Source organism: Chinchilla lanigera, unplaced genomic scaffold (assembly GCF_000276665.1).
Source record: "Chinchilla lanigera isolate Chin_1 unplaced genomic scaffold, ChiLan1.0 scaffold00005, whole genome shotgun sequence".
NCBI lineage: Eukaryota > Metazoa > Chordata > Mammalia > Rodentia > Chinchillidae > Chinchilla > Chinchilla lanigera.
This window is the reverse complement of record NW_004955406.1, coordinates 19,189,500-19,213,196: the sequence shown is the minus strand read 5'-3', so window position 1 is coordinate 19,213,196 and position 23,697 is coordinate 19,189,500. Positions and strand designations below refer to the sequence as shown.

The 23,697-nt window shown below is 34.4% G+C and overlaps 1 protein-coding gene across 5 annotated transcripts in view; it reads right to left on the bottom strand.

Moving 5' to 3' along the window:
• Window positions 1–23,697, bottom strand: part of Cep350 (centrosomal protein 350kDa) — a 150,475-nt gene that overhangs the window by 116,271 nt on the left and 10,507 nt on the right. For 4 of the 5 annotated variants that reach the window (XM_013521299.1, XM_013521305.1, XM_013521308.1 and 1 more), the window contains exons 2-6: window positions 16,306–16,391; window positions 15,263–15,309; window positions 13,204–13,318; window positions 12,158–12,314; window positions 7,749–8,371 (exon numbers count right to left, since the gene is read on the bottom strand). In XM_013521299.1, the coding sequence (XP_013376753.1) occupies window positions 7,749–8,371; window positions 12,158–12,314; window positions 13,204–13,318; window positions 15,263–15,309; window positions 16,306–16,378 (1,015 nt within the window). In that variant the 5' untranslated portion in view covers window positions 16,379–16,391. The remainder of the gene's footprint in view (window positions 1–7,748; window positions 8,372–12,157; window positions 12,315–13,203; window positions 13,319–15,262; window positions 15,310–16,305; window positions 16,392–23,697) is intronic. The other variant, XM_013521300.1, reaches the window with a different exon arrangement.

Here is a 23,697-nt window from a genome sequence, read left to right as displayed (position 1 = left end):
CATCATCACAACTGTATCTTTTTTTTTTTTTTGAGACAGGGTCTCACTATACAGCTCAGGCTGACCTTGAACTCACTTATGTGGCCCAGGCTGGCCTCGAACTCACAACGATCCTCCTACCTCAGCCTCCCAAGGTCTGGGATTACAGGCAAGCACCACCACACCCAGCTTATCACTATCACCTTGATTTGGAATCATTTCAGCTGTTTCATCACTGGTCATTACTAATATTAAAAACTTTTCCAACCAGGCATGTTGGCATACACCCGTAATCCCAGCACTCGGGAGACTGGGCAGGAAGATCATTGAGAGTTTCAGGCCAACCTGGGCTACACAGGGAGACTTTCTCAAAAAAAAAAAAAAAAAAAAAAAAAAAAAAAAAAAAAACCAAAGAAACAAAAACAAAAACTTCTCCAATATCTACATTTTCCAGGTTACTGACAGACTCTAAAGGTACATTTTTTGTGTATGTAAGGAAGTCAGACATCTTTTTATTTTCTCTTAACATACAGAATCCTTCAAATTCACCACCTTGTTCATTATAATTCCTGACCACTGTCACAGGCCAGCGATCGTGCCAAGCATGCACAACTGTATGCTTAGTCACTGAGTTCCAACTAGCAGCAACAGCATAAATAGCATCCTTCATGTTAAATTCCTTTTAAAAACTTTCTACATCCACACTTCTGTTCACTTCTGCTATCATAACTTCTGCTTTCTAAGGACACCCTTGTCACATGGCTGAATGAACAAAGTCACATTTGGAGGGAAAGTACATGGCATAAACATTGTTTTTGTTAGCTGTCACTGATCAGTTGCCTGGAGATTGAATCCAGGGTTTTATGCATGCTAGGCAAGTGTTCTACCACTGAGCTAACTCCCAGCCCATAAACACTATTTTTTGATGGAATTTCAGACGGAGGAGGATGAGCAGAGCAGTTGTTGAGAAATAAAAACATCTTACAGTCATCATTTAATTCAGTTCCCCACAGTGAGTACAAAGTGCTGGTACAAACATTTATGAAACCAATCAGAAAAGATGTCCCTGATAATCCATGCCTTTTTAGTACCACAATTATTCATTAGTAAGAAATTCACTCCTTAAATACAATGAGGACACAAGCTTTTGCCTATCACAGCAAGTTTACACGTAGTATGTGCCTGCTGTATTTGTGCATCCTAGCACAAGTTATTCTGCCCTTAGCATCCTTAAATTCTATAGCAGCTGTCTCATCAGCTGTAGTCAGTGTATTTCTGGTGAAGGTACACCAAAATAATGATATTTGATCGGTACTACAGACTTGTGCTGACACCAGATTTTTATCAGCAATGAACCTGACAAAATAACTAATCAATGAATTTCTCTCCAGCTTTGTGGTTACCAGATGTTTTATCACCACAAATCTTTACAAATTTAATACTGTCTTTTCTTAAATTTCTGCAACCAGCCTTTTGAATATTCAGAGTTTCCTTCAATTTCAGTTCCTTGTGATAGATATTTGGTTGTCTGAATCAGCATACCATTAAGTAGCATGTTTTCACGGCAATGCTCTCAGGATTAACTCTAAAATACAAACAAGATTTTTATCTTTAAGCAGTATTTTTCTATTTCTCATTAACTTTTGCTCATCCTTTCCAACACAGAAGTTCAACAGTTTATCATTCTTTTCTTCAGTTCATACGTGGTGGTCATTCCAGCACCACATCCTTCTACAACACATTTCATACACTGTTATCTAGTTTGACTTTCTGTGCTACTGACAAATATACATGATTCTTTTCTTACAACTTTTGCCCACAAAGGTATGTACAGACCATTTTTACATATCCACCAACATCTTTGCAACATAGAGCAGAGAATAAGCAAAAACTGAATAACATACATAGATCTTGGCCCTATGCAGGGCATTGTAGGAAAAATGCCATGGGAGATGAGGAGTCAGGCCTCCACAAATGCCATTTATTATCCTTTTTAGGGAAGCTAAAATGGGAGAATCTGGGCATGCATGGTAAGATATATCACAGCTGAAGGGAGTTAAGGTCTTTTCCTTTATGGACTCTGAATAAAGTGTTGTGCACCTTCATTCTGATTAACCTATCACATGAGGTCAGATGTAGAATTTGCCACTTCTGATGTCATTGTTAGCACTTACAGAGTTTCAGATTTTGAAATTTTTCCCCCTCCTTTCATTAGGAAACATTTATTCCTATGAAAGCCTTTCTTTGTACTCACACCTTCACCTACATGTAACTTTAAGAAGAGTATAATTTCTACATCTGTTTCTCTTTATCCCCAAGTCTTAAATTTGGACTTCTTTGTCCAAATTTTTTTCTAACTGAATATGTAGAATAAAAAATTCACTGTGTACTTATGTCCATGACACTGTACTAGGCTTTGAGATAAGATAAGAATGACCTAGATAGGCTCTTTAGCTATACTGGCATTTTACATCAGAAAGAAAATGATATGAAGACAACTAAGTATAATACAGTACAAGAAAGAATCACACTAGCACTGTTTGTGTTCACCACTTCAGTTTTTCAAAACAAAATCCCAAGAATACTTTCCAAGTCTTTTTTAGTAATACAAAAGTTTTTTTTAAAGTAAAGAATAGGTTTATTATGCTAAAAAGTTTATAAAAAGACAAAGAAAATACATAAAACACATAAACTGCTCTAGGAGATACACAAATTGTAACCTCCAGAAAGGGAATCAGGTGGGTCAGGGCACAAGAATGACAACGCTTTTCAAGGCACTATACATGCTTTTTCATCTTTTGAATTATGAACCAAGTAAATTTATTATGTAGTAAAATAAATATAAACATCACTATGGAAGACAGTGCTTTTTTAGTTGGTTTTGTTTTTTCTCTTGATTTTTTGTGACCGGGTCTCGCTACATAGTTCAGAATGGCCTTGAGCTCACTATGTATCCTAAGCTGGCCTCAAACTTGCAGTGATCATCCTGCCTCAGCCTCCCTAGTGTTAGGATCACAAGTGTGCACCACTATGCCCAGCCTAGAATATAGTGTTTTAAAGTGCTTCTCATTTATATTGCCAAAAAGACAGCACAAGAATTTATTGTTGGAAAAAAAAAAATCCATCAATTGGCATACTGGAAAACATTCTCCATAATGATTTCTTAAATGTTTGTTAGGTTTTATAAACCCCTAAAAATTATATTTATAGAATATTTTAGTTTGGAAACTAGCCTGTTAAAAAAATAAATAAATAAAAAGGAATATGGAGCCTGGTGTGGTGGTGCACATCTGTAATCCCAGCACTCAGGAGGCTGTGGCAAGAGGATCACTCTGTGGCAAGAGTTCAAGGCCAACCTGGGCTACACAGTGAATTTAAAAGGCCAGGTTGAACTGCATAGTGCAACCCTGTGACCAAAAAAAAAAAAGGAATATGGAAAACCTAGCCACAAACTGGTCTAACTTTCAGGTACATTATTACATAAAACATGAATTTCATCTTTATACATCATGACCAAGCAGGATTTCACCTGAGGGATGCAAGGATGGTTCAACATATGAAAATTAATAAATGTTTATGTGCTATAAACAGAAGCAAGGACAAAAATCACAGCGTCATCTAAACAAACATGAAAAATCCTATAACAAAATGTAATATCCAACCATTCATGATAAAAACCCTGAGGAAAATAGATACAGAAAGGCCTTATCTTAATCTGATCTAAATCACTTATGACAAACCAACTACCAACATCATTTTTTTTTGGGTTTTTTTGAGACAGGATCTTGCTATGCAGTGCAGGCTGGCCTTGAGCTCACTTTGTAGCCCAGGCTGGCCTCAAACTTGCAATGATCCTCCTGCTGCAGCCTCCCAAGTGCTGGGACCAATATCATATTAAATCAAGAAAAGTTGAAAGCTTTCCCTCTAAAAGCAGGAACGAGACACGGATGTCTACTATCACCAGTCCTGTTCAATATAGAACCTGAAATATTAGCCAGAGTAATTAGATAAAAGAAAGAAATAAAAGAGATACATATGGGAAACAAAAAAGTCAAATTATCATTTACGGATGATATGACTCTCTCCATAGAATAATCAAAAATTCCACCAAAAGACACCAAGAATTAATGATTAAATTTACCAATAGAGCAAGATAAAATTAGCACACAAAAATCAACAGCATGCCTGCACACCAATAATGAACTCCACACGAAAGAAACTGGGAAAATAATACCATTCACAATAGCATCAAGAAAAACGAAGCTTTTAGGAATTAACCTAATCAAGGAAGTAAAAGACCTCTATAATGCAAACTGAAAAGACCAAAGAAGACATCAGAAAATGGAAAGATAGTCCCTGTTCGTAGATATGCAAAACAACTGTCAAAATGGCCATACTCCCAAAACTACATAGATACATAGATTTAATGTAATCTCAATAAAAATACCAACAGTACTGCTCACAGAACTAGAGAAAACAACCTAAAGTTCACATGGAACCAGAACAGATCCAAAATAGCAAAAGCAACCCTGGGCAACAAGAGCAAAGCAGGAGGCATCACAATCCCATATTTCAAGTTACATTAGAAACCTACCATGATAAATACAGCATAGCACTGACACATGCAACAAATATATGGATCAGTGGAAGAGAACAGAAGATGTAATAACAATCCAAGGTATATTTATCTACCTAATTTTTGGCAAAGGGTCCAAAAAACATGCTAGAAGAAAGCCTCTTTAACAAATGGTGCTGGGAAAACTGGCTAACCACATGTTGAAGACTGAAACTAGACCCATTTCTCCTACCATGTACAAAACTAAAATTAAAACAGTTCAAGATCTAAATATTAAAACAGGAACGATCTGCTGCAAGATAATATATGTAAAACTCTTGATGTCATAGGCATAGGCAAAGACTTTCTGAACAGGACACAAACTGCACAAGAAATAACATTAAGAACCAACAAATGGAATTGTATCAAATTAAAAAGCTTCTTTACAGCAAAGGATACAAGCAACAGAGTAAAAAGATAACCTGCTGAATGGGGGGAAAAACTGCCAACTCCTCCTTGGACAGAGAACTAATATCCAGGATATATAAAGAACTAAAAAAAAAAAAAAAAAACTAGATCTCCCCACCCCAATTTAAAGACCCAATCAAAAAGAAAGAAAGAAAGACAGACAGACAGACAGACCTAATCAAAAAACAGGTAACTGAAATGAACAGACACTTCAGAAGAAGTACAAATGGCCAATAAATACATGAAAAATGTTCAGTATCTCTGAGAAACCCAAATTAAAACAATACTAAGATTCCATCTTACTTCAGAAGAATGTTTATCATCAAAAATCAAATAATACAAATGCTGGCAAGGCTGCAGAGTGGGAGAGAGGAACTATTCTACATTGTTGGTGGGAATGTAAACTAGTACACCACTATGGAAATCAGTATGGAGATTCCTCACAAAACTAACATCAGAAATTCCATTTAATCCAGCTATTCCCCTTCTAGCTATCCTCCCAAAAGAGTTAAAGACATTATATTACAGTGATACATACATACCCATGTTTATAGCAGTACGATTCACAATAGCTAAATCTTGGAAGTGGCACATACGCACATCAACAGATGAATGCCTAAAGAAAATGTGGTATTTATACACAATGGAGTACTACTCTGCCATAAAGGATAAATTTGAGTCTTCTGCAAGAAAATGGATGCTCCTTTGGAAATGTTACTGTTAATCATGGTTACATAGTTTAAGATTTCTCTTATATGAGAAACCCAAAATATAAACAGTAAAATAAAAGCTAACAGGAATCAGATAGATAGATCTTTTGAAATAGAGAAGACTACTAAGAGATGAAGGAAGGCAAATAGAAGGGGATAGAGAAAAAAAATTATGATGCATTACATAAATATACCAACACCCCATGGTGACTGTAACCATTATATACTCTAAACACATACTAATAAAAATTATAAAAATTTTAAAAGATAATAGGAAACAGGGAGATAGATCTTTTGTTAAAGGAAAGGGGACCAAGAGATGGAACAGGGGAAGGGGATGAAAAAAGAATTAAGATGTGTTACATACCTGTACCAACTCCCCATGACTATAATCATTATGTCCTGCAAACATGTACTAGCAAAAAATTTTAAAATAAGTAAATTAAAACTAAAAAAGAATCATCCATCTTAACTGCACTGGTGGAATAAACTTTGGTATTTCATGACTTTGGTTTATAAAATTAAAAAACCATTAAATATGTAATCTATACTTAATGAGTATAGCAAAGATCTGAGATAATCACTATTTCAGAACCAACAAGAACATTCTGACCTCACTGTATGCTATTTGCTCTGCCGATAATGTGGATACACTAAGAACTATTTCATATGATACATATAAAACTTTTAATCAATAATACATTAGACCAATCACAGACAACAGAGCAACTCTTTAGTATTCTAATGAATTTGGTTATATGTTTATCACAGATTAGCTAAAATAAAATTTCCAATGCGTATCACTACCAAAACATAGTAAGCAATACAAAACTCATGGTTGCCAAAATTATACATAATGAGATTTGTACCAGAGAATAAATTACAGACACCTTAGGGCCACAAAAACTGCAGAACTTATCAGAAAAAAAAATCAGACTTATAAACAAAATGGGCCATGGCAAAAACTTTTTAAAGTCTTAAAATAAAAAGAAAGCAATTTTATATTATTTTATTCTGAACTTGGAAAATCACCCATGAAAGGCTACAATAAAGTTTTAATGACAAAAGTCTAACATAACTAATCAAGAAATCAACTCTTCATTAAAACCTTTACATAGATGGCCCTGTGAAAATAAGGAATATAAACACAAAAATTGAAAAACAGAATCCCTACAAAACCATCACATACAAAAAACTTCAGTACGCAAAAAAAAAAAAAAAACTAGCTTTGAAAAACATTTTCCCAATGAAAATCTATCAAGGTTTGCATAAATCTGACTTTAATATTTTTTCTTAAATATGGGAAAGAAATCATTTTTATTAAAACTCACAGCTTAAAATGGCAACTGGATCAATGTTAGTGCAAAAATACTGTATATCCACATATTCACTGGAAAATGACTCATTTATCTCTTAAATTACTTTTGAAAGAATTTCTAATAATCAATAAACACTGGCAGAATTAAGAGCAGTATTTTCAGTTCAAAAGCCAGGCATAGTGGCACATGCCTGTAATCCTTATACTTGGGAGGCTAAGGCAAGAGGACTGTCACAAGATTGAGGCTAACCTGGGCTACATACTGACTTTAAGGACAGCCTAAACTACATAACACATCTCAATCCTCTCAATCTGTACTAATCTCCTAAAGGACTTGTTAAAAATTCTATTTCTAGACCCCATTCCCAGAAATTCCAGTGAATGATCTAGAAATCTCTTTTGCTTGTTTTTAAAGAAAGGGTCTGGCTATATATCTCAGCGTGGCCTTCTACTCACTTTGCAGCCTAGGCTGGCCTCAAACTCACCACTTAAGTGGAGTTAAGTGGAGTCCTCCTGTCTCTACTTCCTGAGTGCTATGATTATAGATGTGTGCCACCATGCCTGGTTGAAATCTGCATTTTTAATTTGTATCCTAAAATGATTTCTTAAGCAGCTAATTTGAGAATCATATTCTGGTCTGAAAATGACCATCTATTCAAATAAGGGAAAAGGGGAACAAGACGACAGAAAGAAAAAGGTACAAAAACTGATTACAAACCTCTATATGCTGGAGCAGGTGGTGCTGTTGCCACTTTCCTGACTTTTGCTGTCACTGAGCTATCAACATTAACAACCATTACTGGATGGTCAATATGACCCAGATTCTGGCCCCGACCATTTATTTCTTCTGAGTGTTCCCACTGTTTTCTAATCCGCTCTTTAAGTTTTTCCAATTTGACATCATGCTGCCGCCGCTTTAAAATATCTAATCTTTGGGAATTAGAAGTACTAGTGGAGGATGGAGAAGAATCAGTTAGCTGTAACACTTTAGGATCAACAGGATGGCCCATGTTATTCACAGCAGGCTTTGAATTGTTCTCATTTCCTTTTGCTCTATTAGGCATTTCTCCCTCCATTCTCATAGGAATTCCCGTCTTAATCAAACATTCAGAGTTGTGCAATGCATCAATTGCTGGTCGATCATTTAAAAACCTGACAACTGTATCATTGATTACAGATGACTGGGAGCTCTCAAAATCACAGCAACGTGTATCCTGTTGTTCTCGATTGCTTATCATCCGGTTTCCACTCTCAGCTTTTTCTTCATTAACATCTACATAATACACATGCTTTGACTCCAGATGGCTAGGACTTAAGTTGGAAGGTGCACTACGAATTTCCCTATAATAAAAAATAACAAACTTTGTGATAATAGTAAAAAAAAAAAAACCAGAGACTTGAAAATTGCTAAAAGAATAGATTTTAAGTGTTCTCACAACAAAAAGATAAATATATGAGGTTACGTATATGTTAAACAGCTTAGCAATTCCACGATAAATATATCAAAACATAACAATTATGCACATATTTAATACCTATAAATAACTTCTGTACAATTAAATTTTAAAAACGTTACAAGAGTAGCAAAACTAGACAGGTGTGAAAGCACACCTATTATCTCAGCTATTTAGGATGCTAACACAGGAAGATCACAAGTTTGAGGCCAGAGCTGGCACTCTGTAAGATACTCATCTCAAAAAATTTTGAAAGGGTTGGGGATATAGCTCAGTGGTACAACACTTGCCTACCACATGTAAAGCCCCGGGTTCAATTCCCTGTACTACAAACATCAACAACAAAATAATCATTACTAACATTAAGATTCCATGTCCAATGTTCCCTCTATCCAGTTAAGAAGCAAATAATCAAAATAACAGTCTGCATATTATAAAATAAGAAATATCAAAAACAAACAAAACAAAAAAAAAAAAACAAGGGGGCTGGGGATTTAGCTCAGCGGCACAGTGCCTGCCTGGCAAGCGCAAGGTTGTGAGTTCGATTCCTGGTATTAGAAGAAAAAAAAAAAGAAATATGGCAAAATTTATGGATAGATTTTCTTAAGACACCAGAAAAAAGGATTATAATCAGAATTTGGATATTCATTTGCTCTTTGTCACCAAAATGTGTCATTTATTTAAGATATCTTAAGTACTAGGAAAAAACATTCTCACATGTTGGCATTTCATGTGCGTAGTTTCTAAATAACATACCAAATTGACAAATAGATTAACAACAGAAATAAAGTGGACGTATGGTAAAAATTTTCTTCCTAATAAATGTGATTAGTAAAGTTAAACCACTCTTAATCACAGAGCACTTGTTAGCAGCTTTGAGCTATGTAAAGCATATCAAGGGGGCTGCGGATTTAGCTCAGCAGCACAGCACCTGCCTGGCAAGCGCGAGGTCGTGAGTTTGATTCCTAATACCGGAAAAAAAAGGAAAAAAAAAAAATCTAAATCGTATCTAAAACTCAGCAGGAAGCAAAAAGGACTGGGGAATACCAAGAAACATAATGCCAAGTCCACATTCTCTGTTCATAAAAAACATTAGCAAAGTCTCCATCAGAGATTATTTTTATTTTCCATATCATTTTAATAAGCTCTATTTTAGGACAGTAGTTTATTAAAAGAGAGGTAAATAAAGACAAAACTCAGCAGTGAAGAACCTTACAAATTGTGAAAAAATATCCAACAAATAAAACTGAAATAACGATCTGGGACTATAGTGTCAGAAACAACAGTCATTAGCCACATGTGGCTACTGAGAAAATGATATGTGGCTAGAACAAACTGACAGTTGATGAAATTTAAGTTACATACTGGATAAAAACACTCAAAAATGTAAAATATTTGTGTGTGTGTGTAACTACTAAAAATGATTAAATTACGTGTGTAGCCAGGCATGGCAGTGCATGCCTTCTATTTTTATTGCTTCAATACTAACAGCAACTTCTGAATCTGTATCTTTTGCCCTGATGACTCTACATACATTTATATGCATATTTTCAAATTTCAACTGAATACATTCACATAAATTTTTAAATTGTTAAATGAAGCCAGGTGTGGTGGAGCATGCCTGTAATCCCAACACTAGGGAAGCTGAGGCAGGAGTTCTGCCATGAGTTGTTCAAGGTCAGCCTGGACTACATAGTGAGACCCTGTCTTAATCAATCAATCAATCAGTCAGTCAATCCATCAATCAAATCAAATTAACATTAAAAACTGAACTCAAGTTCTTTATCTCAAATTTAAGAGTACAAATAGCTAGGCATGGTAGTGTTATAGGCAGCTGAATTAGATAGAAATATTATAGGCAGTCAGACAGGGCCAGGCACTCGAAGGAGCCAACAAGAAAGATAAGACAGTATTTGCTGTGGGCCAGACCTCAAAACAAAAGATTAAGGGATGGACATCAAGGATTGATATTCTAAACAGGTAGCAATCACCTTGAAGAGCCACTGACCCAACTCCTTACAGGAAAAGCCCCTGTTCTGTATTCATACCCACTTGTGACTCGCTTCCCCATTTGATCCCGATTTAACCAATTTTACCTGAACAATTCTTACTGGCTGACCATAGTTTTGTCCATTTTCCCCCCTATCTTGGACCTACCTCACATCCTGGTTTTGCTCTATAAATTCCCTAGAAAAGACAGAGTCCTGGGCAACCCCACTCGGGCCCCCCTTCTGTCCCTCTCTTGGACAGAAGCTTTCTTTCCCTCAATAAATATATTCTGCTCTTAACCTCCATGGTTCCTAATATTCATTCTTTGATTTTAGAGAACATGAACTCGTCCCAGATATCATTCAGGTTGGGAGTTTTTATTTTCCTGTATCAGTAGCGCACACCTGTAACCCCAACACTCAGGAGGCTGAGGCACAAGGATCTTTATGAGTTTGAGACCAGCCTAGGCTACAAAGTGAGCTCAAGGCCATCCTGAACTGCATAGCAATGGGCTGGGGTTATAGCTCAGGGGCACAAGTGCCTCCCTGGCAAGCACAAGGTTTTGAGTTCAATTCCCAGTACCAAAAAGAAAAAAAAAAAAAGAAAGAAAGAAAGAAAGAAAAGAAAAACATGAACTGCATAGCAAGACCCTGTCTCAAAAGACAAAAAAAAAAAAGAAGTACAAACATTTACTTAGCACTACCAAGTACTATCTTGAAATTCTTTGATTTATTGATACTTTAAAATACATGAGAGCTGGAGAGCTCAGTAGCACAGTGCTTGCCTGGCAGGCATGAGGTTGTGAGTTCCATTCCCAGTACCAAAAAAAATAAATAAATAAACAAAAACCCTATCTCTAAAATACATGAAATGGTTATAAATGAAAAAAAAAGTACAGTATTTTGTTACTGATTACCACATATTAGCCATAATGAGAGCATGAATGCATATAAATCACTAATAAACTACTGCTCAAATTAAAAATTCTACAATTTTATTAAATAGCCTAAATATGTTCATAAAAGTACAAAGCACTTTGTATTGTCTATACCTTTAAGTTTATACAACAATCTTGAACATGTGAATTGCAGAAAAAAGCCATTAGCAACAAAATAACAAGCTAATTCACATTCACAATAAGAAAAAAAATGTGAGTGACTGATTACTACTTTCAAAAAGAAGACAAAAACTAAACTATACATATGCTTAACATGGGAGAGGCCCTGGGTTCAATTCTCTGCATCACATAAAAACAAAATAGAAAAAAACCTAAGAGCTAGGTATAGGTAGTGGTACCTATAAAACAAACAAAAAAAGCCATGCTTCCAGGAACTGAATAGTCTGTTTCTAAGAAATTTTATTAGCATGAGGGGGGCTTAGGAAAAATATTACTATTTCTTCCCCCTCAAAAAAGATAAAGGGCTGGGGATGTGGTTCAGTGTTACAGCCTTGGGCCTTGGGTTCAATCCACAACACTGCAAAAACAACAGTAACAACAGAAGAAACAGTAAAGATTTTTGTATTATCTTTTGTGGAGAATGAAAACAGTAGCAATAGTAAAGTATTATAACAGTACCTCATGACCAGAATATTATAAAAAAAAAACCTCAAAAAAATATTATAATCCTGCTGTAAGTATTACAGACCAACCCTAGCTGCTTTTTATTCCCCAACACTAACTAACCTGTAAGAAACCAGAGGATCACGAAATTCCACACGATTATTTTTCTTCACATTACTTTCCAGGGTGGTAGCTCTGAGAGGACTACGAGATTTCTCTTTTCGTGATTTAGATTTGGAGGTTGACGCATTAACCCAAGAATCATCCAGGTATCTACCATCTGAAGAAAAAGAAAATCTGTAAGTCCGTATCATATAAACTATGACTGCCTCTAAATTTGGTTACTATCTAAAAAATAACTGACGTGTTACTAGTAGCATCTCTAGTTGGATATTTTACATAACCCTTTACATATCCTTATAGGAGACAGAAAACATTCACATACCTGTAGGTATGTGGTTACCAAGGTAACCAAAGAAAACACATTGTGTCAATTTATGACATGACTGGTATGAATGATATTCCATCTTTTTTTTTTTTTTTGCAGTACTTCGAAGTAAACCCACTACCTTGTGCATGTTAGGCAAGTGTTCTGCCGCTGAGCTATATCTCTAGGTCTTCCACTAAGTTGAATTCCTCCAAAAAATATACTTTATTAAATTGACTAAATTTTATTTTAAAAGTAATATACCTGTAAGCTTAAAAAAACAACTGACACAGAACATCTTAAATACTCAAAATGAAATTCTCATTACAAAGAAATGAAAACTCATTGTCAAAAGGAATGGAATGGTGCTAACATTCCTGATCAAAAGATAGTAAAAATACCATCTACAGTCACTGAATATGGGACTGCTTCATAACTACTACTCAGTACCAAAGGAAGAAAATTAAATTCTGGGACTATTAAAATTATTAAGATACAGTATGTATAGGTACCAATTCCCCAAGATGAATGTAATTACAATATTATGAATCACAAACATATGCTAATAAAAAAGAAACAAAAAAAAAATCTAACATCTAAAATTTATATGCTGGGGGGACAGGGATGTGGCACAGTGGTAGGGTTCTTGCCTTGCAATGCAAAGGCCCTAGGTTTGATCCCCAGCATCACAAAAAAAAAAAAAAAAATTCTATTTTTATCTCTAAAAGAACTTTATACATACCTTTTCTACTTATCTTTCGGATAGCACTTGCAGAAGACTTCTTGACATCCATGACAGAATCAAACACAGCTGTACTTGAAGGGGCTACTTCTAATTTGTTTTCGATGTGTCTCAGCTAAAATTTAAATACCATACATATAGGTTAATTCTGTAAATAATCCAGCTACCACTGGTTTATGTGGTTATTTAATATTATATTACCCAATATCTTCCCCCAAAGTAGAAAAACTCAGAAATGGTTTCTTCTTAGCTTTATCACTGTTTATGTCAGCTATCATTACACTTTAGACATAATGCTGCTCAAATGTGAACAAAAGACAATGAAAAACATTATGAAGACTATCAAAGATTTCTATCCACCATGTTGAAATATGTTTACTATTGAGTTTCTTAAAAGCATTAAATTATCTGACACTATATATGTCATATATTTTCTACATTTTACATGTAAAAATGAGGAAAGAATGATTGAGATGGCTAAATTTAGGACTATGGAAAGAGTCACAACTTTTTATAGTTTTGTGTCTGTGAAATAAGTTTTACAACAAAAACAAGATTCACAGGCTAGATTGAATTTAGTCACGTTTCACATACCCTCTGCAATGTAAGGCAACTTTTGGTATAACCATCAGTGTTCTCAATGGTTTTAAAAAAGCATTTCTGCATGAATAGTAGAGTATTATATGCTTAAGAAGAATACTTGAAAACAAAATATACATTAAAAATATATTTTTATTTATATATACATATACAATAAAATTAAAAATATCAAAACTCTACTATATAGAAATACTTTGGCTGGGAGGATGGCACATGCTTGTAATCTCAGCTACTCAAGAGGCCAAGGCAGAAGTTCCGAAGTTAGAGGCCAGCCTGAATAGTATAGCAACACCTTGTCTTAAATTTAAAAGGCTTGGAGTTGTAGCTCAGTAAGTAAACACTAGCATGGGTGTTACTCTAGTTCAACCCCTAGCTCTACAAAAAATAAAATAAAATACTGTACATAGTTTTGATTCATCTTTCAGATTTTTTCAGTGTAATGAACTAAAAAAATTGAAATAATACTACATAGTAGTATTTCTGTATCAGCCTTTTTTCCCTGTACTGATTATTATGGGTCCTTTACATATTCTTCAAAAACACAGTGGTTTTCAAAAAACAACTAAGAACAAAGTTTAGTTATGAATTAGCTTAGAACTAAATCAAATTGAGGAATAAAAACTATTCCTATATTATAGATGTATAATACATAGAAGGGATAGAATGTACATTGCTTACTCATAGGGCCAAAACTTGATCCTGCATCGGGCCTAAATCTAAGTAGTAACAATTTTTCTAGATTCATTTTCAAAAAAGGTCTAAAAATTAGAGGATTGAAAATACCATAAAAATACTCACACAGTAAAGAAACACAGTAAAGAAACTACTTTAAATCAAGTAGTATACAAAAGAAAACGAAAGGGCATATTAAAAGACAATTTGCCTGGAAAGCAAATAAAAAAGCAGTGTCTCCATTTGAAGGGATTAAGTATCACTTGTCAAATGTAGATTCTTAAAATCCAGATAAGACTAGGCAGAACACAAATGGGAACAAGTTGCCCATAGTCATTATTCTTCAGTAGTATGAAAGAAAACAGTTTGTTACCTCCTCACAAAAGAAGAGGTAACTTACTAACCATTCAAAGCTTCAAGAAAGCTGGTTCCTTTCCCTTCCTCCCTGGCAATGAGCCTTCTACACAGACACAAGCCTATCATTATCAAACTCATTCTATCAAATCTTCATTTCAACATACCAAATGAACAAATCTATTAAAGGTGAATAAATTACACAAGTTTATTTTAGTATTTTATATCCATGGTGTTAGGGCCCTTGACAATTAAAGTAGTGTCACTTTTTATACTTTTGCTATTTAATAGTTATGTTCATTCTATAATGTACGTCATTTCTTACCAAAATGTTTATTTTCTATTCAAAAAAGTGCTACAGAAAAATTTTACCCTGTCCAACCAGGAAACTAATTTCAAAACAAGTAAGTAAATGGAAGTTAAAACAACTTACAGCAGCCTTGGTCTGAGAAAGTGCATCCCATGTTGTGGTTACATCTGCTGGGATAAAAGTAATATTTACTAAATCAGAATCTCTGAAGTAGATCTCAAAATACAATTCTAGTAAGCTCACAAATGCACTCAAAGTTTTGAATCACTCTATTAGGCAGAACTCTTCTTCAGCAAATATTTCACTGTACTGAACCAAAATACGCTTTTTTTGGTAATTACCATCATATAAAGCTAAGCTAAGCTTCCTACCAAACAGAATTAAATAGGCACTGATATTATTATTCTTTAGGAAAACTAGATTGACACTTCCACATATACATATGGCAGGTATGTCCAAAAATAAGTAGTATCCTGAGTTTACTCCAATGAAATAAACAAATAAAAAATTTTATATTGTTTTATATTTGACATTACAATGTGAAAAAGATAAGAGAACTACCCCAGACTTCAATCTACCAGTAGAAACAAAGGTAAAATCTATTTTGTCTTTCAGATAACACCCTTTCAAAGTTTAAGGCTACATATTTCCCAGGAGTCATTTTTTTCCAGGATGAATATTTTCATTTCTTTCAAATACTTCTCCCTATGATTTAATTTCCAAGTCCCCCACAAATGCAATAATCTCCTTCCAGATGTACTTCAGTTTGTAGAACTCCTTTAAAATATATCATGCTTTAAAGTTATCACTACTTTTGTGATTCAAAAGGAATTCAATGAAACTATTATTTTGTTATCTATGCACTTGGTCTATTCTTAGGAGCTTAAATATTATACTATTTATTGTCATTAAATCAGAATTTCTGGAAAAACTACATAAAATTAATTTTACATGGGCTAGTTCATTTTTAAAAAGGATTTTTCTGTATAAAGCAGTTTAACATAGGATACTTTGAAAGTAAGATACTTTGTATATTCAAATTTAATATTCTTTATTTAATCTTTTCCTAAATCAAAGCATGTGTATAGTTTTTATTTTCTGGTTAGATTAGCATTTAATATATATGACCTAAATAAAGAATTAACTTAAAAAGAACAGTACCTTACCTTGAACACTATCCTTGCTTTGAGAGTTCCTTGGATTTGATAAAGGCACCTCTTTTGATTTACTGCTCCTCATCCTGCCAATTTACCTGCAATCACATTATCATCATTCACTGAACATCAATATTGGAACACAGATAAAGAAAATGGCCTGACTTAACTTGCCCTTCATAAATATCAGAAAAAGATTTTATCATCTCTGAAATGTATCTGTATGCCTTTTAAGAGTTTCTCATAACCAAATGATAGAAAAATAAACCATTAATATTATATCATGATCAACTCATATCCATTAGCGTGACTAATATTAAGAAAACAGAACCTAACAAGTGCTGGTGAAGGTGTGGAAAAACTGAAGCCCTGTGCAGTACTGGTAGGAATGTATACTGGTTAGTCACTATGGAAAATGTTATGGCAGTTCTTCATAAATTAAAAAAAAGAGCCGGGCATGGCAGTACATGCCTGGAATCCTACCACTCAGGAGGCTGAGACAGGAGGATCACTGTGAGTTTGAGACCAGCCTGGGCTACAAAGTGAGTTCAAGGCCAGCCTGAACTGCATAGTGAGACTCTGTCTCAAAAAGACAAAAAAGAAAAAAAAAATTACTGTAAGTTCCAGTAATTCCATTTCTGGGTATATAACCAAAAAAAATGAAAGTAAAGTCCTGAAGAGATTTATATACCCATGCCCACAATAGAATTATTCACAACAGCTAAATGGAAGCAGCTCAACTGTCCACCAACAAATAAGTAAATAAGCAAAATGTTTATATATATATACAAAATTCTTCATAAATGCTACAACATGGATAAACCTTAAAGACATTATGCTAAGAGAAATAACCAAGTCACAAAAGGACAAATACTATATGATTCCATTTATATGGGGTACTAAGTCAAAATCCCAGAGAGAAAATAGAATTGTGGTTACGAGGGGCTAGGAAGAAGAAGGAATGGGAAGTTACTGTTTAGTGGGTACAGAGTTTCAGTTTTGAGAAGAAAAAAAATTTTTTTTGAGACAGGGACTCACTACATAGTCCAGGTTGGCCTCAAACTCACAGCAATCCTCCTGCCTCAGCCTCCCAAGTGCTAGGATTACAGGTGTGCACCACCTCTCTGGCTTCTGCAAAATTTTTAAAAGAGCTCTGAAGATGGATGGCTGCACAACAAAATGAATATATGTAGTACTAATGAGCTATACACGTAAAAATGCTTAAGAGGGGCTCAGGGTGCCAGTGATACAGCAGTTTTGCCTAACATATGCGAGGCCCTGGGTTCAGTCCCCAGCAGTGCTATCAATAAATGGCTAAGTCAGATACAAAAGCTCAAGCATATGGTCCCAATAATCAGAAGACCAAGGCAGGAAGATCAGCTAACCGTAAGAGTTCCAGGCCAGCCTGAGCAATGTAACAAGAAGTAACCTGATTTTAAAGAAAGTGGAGGAAGGGGAGGAGGAAGGAGAGAGGAAAGGGGATGGGGATAAGACAACAATGATGGAGTAAGTTAAGATGATGAATTTCACTGATCTCTGTATATTACCACAATACAGAGAGGAAAAGAAAGATTGTATCATGACACAAAGAGAAAGGACATAATATGCTTACACTTAGAAAGCTTGATGAGGAAAGTCATATTATATTTTTCTATGGAGACAGAAGGATTTATCTCTTATAAAAGCCACAAGGTTGGGGCTGCAGTTCAGTAGCAGAACACATGTTTACCATTCATAATGCCCTGTATTTAAACATTAGCATCAAAACCAGAAGAAAAAAAAAATCATGTAACAGCAACAAAGGAAGTCTGGAAACTACAGGGGAAAAAACTCATCCCTACTCCAAAATCCTAGGTCAACCATTAAGATATTCTGCATATTCTCTTCTAATTTTCTTTTTCTTATGACTCTAATTTCTATTGTATGTTCTGCTTTACTTAACTGCTACACATTTGTGACAGATATATTTTTAAAAGTTAAGTGTGGTGGCACATGCTTGTAATCCCAGTACTTAGGTGGCTAAGGCAGAAGGATTGCCAGTTAGAGGGCAGCCTGGGCTACATAGTAAGTTCCAGGCCAGCCTGAACTATATAATGAAACCCTGTTCCTTTATATATAATTAATTATTTTTAATTTTAAAATATATATGTTTTTAATATTTCTTTTTTTAAGAATGGAACTTAATTTTTCTTCTAGTGAGTATAGGTTGGACTTAGTGACTCACTTTTAGCTAATGTTGAATGTGGTAGAAATGAGAAGCTAAGATTTCTACAACTAGGCAGTAAAAAGCATTTTCTTTTTTTTTTTTTTTTTGGTTTTTTGGTTTTTCTCCGGTACCGGGAACCGAACTCACGACCTTGCGCTTGCCAGGCAGGCGCTTTGCCGCTGAGCTAAATCCCCAGCCCCGTAAAAAGCATTTTCTCTACTCCAACTCAAGGATGCAGTTGTTTGGTTTGGGTAAACAATTTCCCCAAAAATGTTCATGTGTAAGAGGTGGGGCTTTTTGGAAGTGAATGAAGTGCTGGCCTCATAGGCAGATTAATCTATTGATGAGTTCAAAAAATGTGCTGCTAGAGGGTGGAACCTAGTTAGGGAATAGAGTCACTTGGGTTGTGCCCCTGCAGGGTTCATTTTGTTCTTAAGCCTTCCTCTCATTCCCTCTCTCTGTTTCCTGGTCTTGAGGTGGGTAGTTTTCCTCTATTTTGTGGTTTATGCCTCAGGGTCAGCTGACCAGGGACTGAAATCTGAAAATGTGAGCCAAAATAAACCTTTTCTCCTTTAAGTTGTGTACATCAGCTATTTTTCCCAGCAACAGGAAGTTGACAAATACTTACGTCATGAGAACAGTCAAGTTGCCCTATGAAGAGGTCCATCTGGCAAAGAACTGAGGCTTTTTGCCTACAACTATTGAAGTGAGCACTCCAGGAAGCAGATCTTCCTGCCCAGTCTTCAGATGACTATAGCCCTGTTTGACATTATGACTGTAATCTCATGACAGACCTTGAATCAAAATCACCCAGATAAGCTATTCCTGAATTCCTCACCTACAGAAAGTGAAATAACAAATGCCTACTGTTTTTAATGTTTAAATGGGGTAAAGGTGGGAGGTTATTAGATAAGTCATACATTATCTCATTTCTCTATTAGAAACAGCACTGAAATGAATATACTTGTACGCAAGGTTTTTTTGGGTTTTTTTTTTTTTTTGCTTACTTGGATTGTTTATCTAGAACAGGATCTGTAAAGTGTGTTAAAACTGCACTAAAGAATGTGAAGGTCATGCTGCTCTTAAAATCCAAAGTCCAAACTATTTTTTCCAATATACAGTAAAAGAAGAGCCTACCAACTTTATCAATAACTTTACTAGTGAACATTATCTATTTTTCTTTACTTTTGCTGACTTAACAGGAAGAAAGAGTTCACTGATTTGAATTTAATAGTGCTAGTAGGAATAAATTTCTGCCACAGATTCTCATCTTAGTTTTCCCCCACCCTTGATACTAGGTATTGAACCCTGGACTTTCACACTGACTACATCCTTAGTCCTTTTAAATTTTTTTTTTTCAGACAGGGTCTTACTAAGTCACCAAGTTGCCAGGGCTGGGGGTTGGACTTCTGATCCTCCTGCTTCAACTTCTGCCGCTAATCTTAGTTCTCTACTGGTAAAGCATCTTTTCTTATCCTTTGCCCAATTACCTACCAGAATATCAATATTTTCTTATTAGTTTAATGAACTGTTTACATTATAGAAACAGTAAACCTTTGTCATGTGTTAAAGCTTATTTTCTCCAATTAGTTGTCTGCATAGGAAGTACAATACACTGAATATTAAAGACCCCAATTTAAGGAAAGGAAATGCTTACCTACTAAATCCAAATACATAAAATTAAAGCATATAATTAAAGCTTAAGAAGTAATCTTACCTAATAGTAAATATTACTGATTTTTAAATTTCCTAAGGAAAAAAAATTTTTAAATAAAATTTCCTAACCAAAAAAAACTTTAAAAATGTCCTAAAAATAAAATTCTTCATAGATTATCAGATGTGGCTCCAAGAAAAATAAATCTAGGTTTCTGAAAATAGGAATAGTAGCAAAATTAAAATCAGCAAATATGCCCACAATTTAAAATTTTCAACCATAAAAACTAATCAGAGCTGTCAACACAGATTTAAAAACTAATTCATTTGCTGATAAAAATGGGTCTAGCAAACTTAAAAATGGTAACTAAACAAACAAGGTTATTCTATATCACTAATCTGTCAATGATCTGATAAAAAAAATTTTTTTCCTTTGGATAAACTTCTCTGCCTAAAATTAAAATAATCCTAAAAGATACAGTAATTATAATTTTTCCCCAATTGGAAGAAGTAGATTAAATAATAAAAAAATGCCTTTGTATTTATAATTTCCACGTTTAGAGCCTGATGCTAAGGCTGAGACAATGCATACGAGTATACCTAAAAATAAGTCTATTTCTGTGTCAAAATAAATATCCCACTAATGGTCAATCATCTTCAAATAAATATTAAGAATGACACTTATGAATCATTTCATACTATAAACAAATTGTAGTACAGTCACCATTAACCATGAGAATGAACTAATTATAATTGCATGTCACAGTTGAGTATCACATACCTGTTAAGTATGGAATACCAGAAACAACACTGCATGCCACAAAATACTACTAAATAAAATATAAAACAGGCAAAAGTATTCTAACAACCTTGGAGTGACTAGACTGGAACAACTGAATTTAATTCAACTGAACTAAACTGATCTGGGTGCTGCTTAATTAGATACAATCATTAGTGATTTGAGTGCTGATTTCAAGGATATGTTCAGTTTATGAGACTTTACCAAGCTGTACACCTACGTACTTTTTCAATGTACATTACACTTCGATTAAAATATTTTCATATAACAGGAAAGAAGTATCTCTGGAATTAGGATATATAGTTTAAATCCAGGTCTATATGTCTATCTTCATGATGCACCTTAATTTTTCAATAAACTTTCTTTCAAAATCTCCAGTTATCTTATACTCCATAAATAAATATTTTTATAGGTCTTTTCTTTTATAGACCTTTTATAAATATTTATATAGATCTTTTCTTTATGTAACAATACTGTACATCATATATAAGTAATCAGTACTTTTGTTAAGTAGAAAAAAGAATTGAGAAAAAGTACAATGAAAAAAATCTCTTCATAGATTACCAAAAGTCATACTATCTTTAAAATGTAAATCTCAATTTGCTTCAGTCTTATTCCAGAAAGAATGACAAATATCAAGAAATCAGTAAAAAATGTTGCAGGGAAAAGGCTAATTATTGATGGCAATTTAAAGTAGCACAACCACTATGAAAATCAGTGTGGAAATTCCTCAAAAAACTAAAAGTAGAAATTTTATTTGACCCAGCTATTCCCCTTCTAGGAATCTTCCCAAAAAAAGTGAAAGACATCATATTACAGTAATAGATGCACGCCCATGTTTAAAGCAGCATAACTCTTAATAGCTAAATCTTGGAAGTGGCCTCTGTGTGGTCACATGAACAGATGAATGGATAAAGAAACTGTGGTACAGTATTTATCCACAACGGACACTACTCTGCCATAAAGAAAGATAAACTGGAGTCATCTGTGGGAAAATGTATGTTCCTTGAGGCCACCATGTTAAGTGAAATAAATCAGACACACAGGCTTAAATATCTCATAGTTTCTGTTGTAGGAGAAACCCAAAATATAAATATAGAGAAAAAAAAAAAAAAGATAATAGGAAAAAAAATGGAGATAGATCTTTTGCAAAAGGAAACAGGACCAAGAGGTTGAGGAAGTGGGGAAGGAGGAGAGGTGAAAGAAATTAAAACAAAGAATTAAGATGTACTATGTACATGTACCAACTCCCTACAAAGAATGTAACCATTATGTCCTACCAAAATGTACTAATAGAAAAATCAAAAATCAATCTCAATTTGCAAAATGCCTTTTCCTAGTCACTTTAAAAGTTTACAAAGCACCTATGTTCTCACCCCTCAATTCAAAAAACTCTATTACCAAAATGGCAGAAGTCCCTTGTGTATGTCTACTCATATTCATCTCTCTTCCTGATCCAGAATAACAACTACCTTGAACTCAGTGCTTACCATGTACATATTTATTGAAATAGACTCCTTCCTTTTAAACACAAAACAAATTATCTTATATAATGCCTTTAAAGGGCTCTTGAAAAGATTTGTTAAATGAAATTGTGTATCTTTTTGTCTGGCAGGAATGCCTCTCCAGGCCAAACTCTATCTCGTATAAATCTTTTGTAGAACACCCATAGAATTAGTTCTTCATCAGCTTTCCACAGTGCTGTTTACTTTGATGGCATTTATCATTACCTATACATATATAAACATGTCTATTCATTTAAGGAACGTGCATTGTCCAATTAATGTTCACAATGTAGTCATTCAATAAACATTCATTGAACATTTAATGCTCACAATGTTAGAGGAGACATATACATTGTACACACTCTGATCAGTGCTACAATAAAATTACAAATAGCATATAGTATGTATCAGTCTCTCCACAAGATTGTGTGGTCCTCATAGACTGTATCTTCTTATTCATCTTCATATTAATAGAACCCTTCAGTAAAAAGATGAACAAATGACAGCATTACAAGTTTTTGTGGACTGAATTTATATACAGAAAAAATAATAGGGAATCAAAGGTAGGGCTGCCAGTGAAAGGACAAATAGTGGAAAAAAGATGGTGAGATGGGTTAAAAGAAGAAAAACATGACCATAGAAACAAAAGAGGTAAAGAGCCAGCTGGAAAGCACTCATAAGAAAGATGAACACAGCAGGCCAGTAAATCAGGAAGAAAAAAAAAAGGAATGAAATTCATATACTATTTTGTAAGTAGTCTATAAAAAAGTGGTAAGGTAAACAATGAGGTACACACACAAAATATAACTGGCCATGTTGATGAGAGCAGGACAAAGAAAAGAGTCACATGTAGCCCTATAGTAATTTAAATATATGTCATTTGATAATTGGAGTTAGCTGATAAATCATTACTAATGCACAACAAGTCAGAAGACTGGAAAAAAGCATAATCCTACTGCTCCGGCTATCACCAAAAGCTTAATTATGAACAGAAAAAATAATACAATAAATATAGGCTATCACCAAAAGCTTAATTATGAACAGAAAAAATAATACAATAAATATAGGTAAACTGTATTAAAGACTCACATTCTCTGAATGTGAACAAGGTAATGAGCAGCTGAACTACAGTGAAATGTTGTCATACAGATTCACTGAGCAGTAGAAACTACTCAGGGAAGATATTTCCCCTAGCTACCTACTCAAGAGGGAGGATTAATTACTAGATCCCTGGCTTCAAT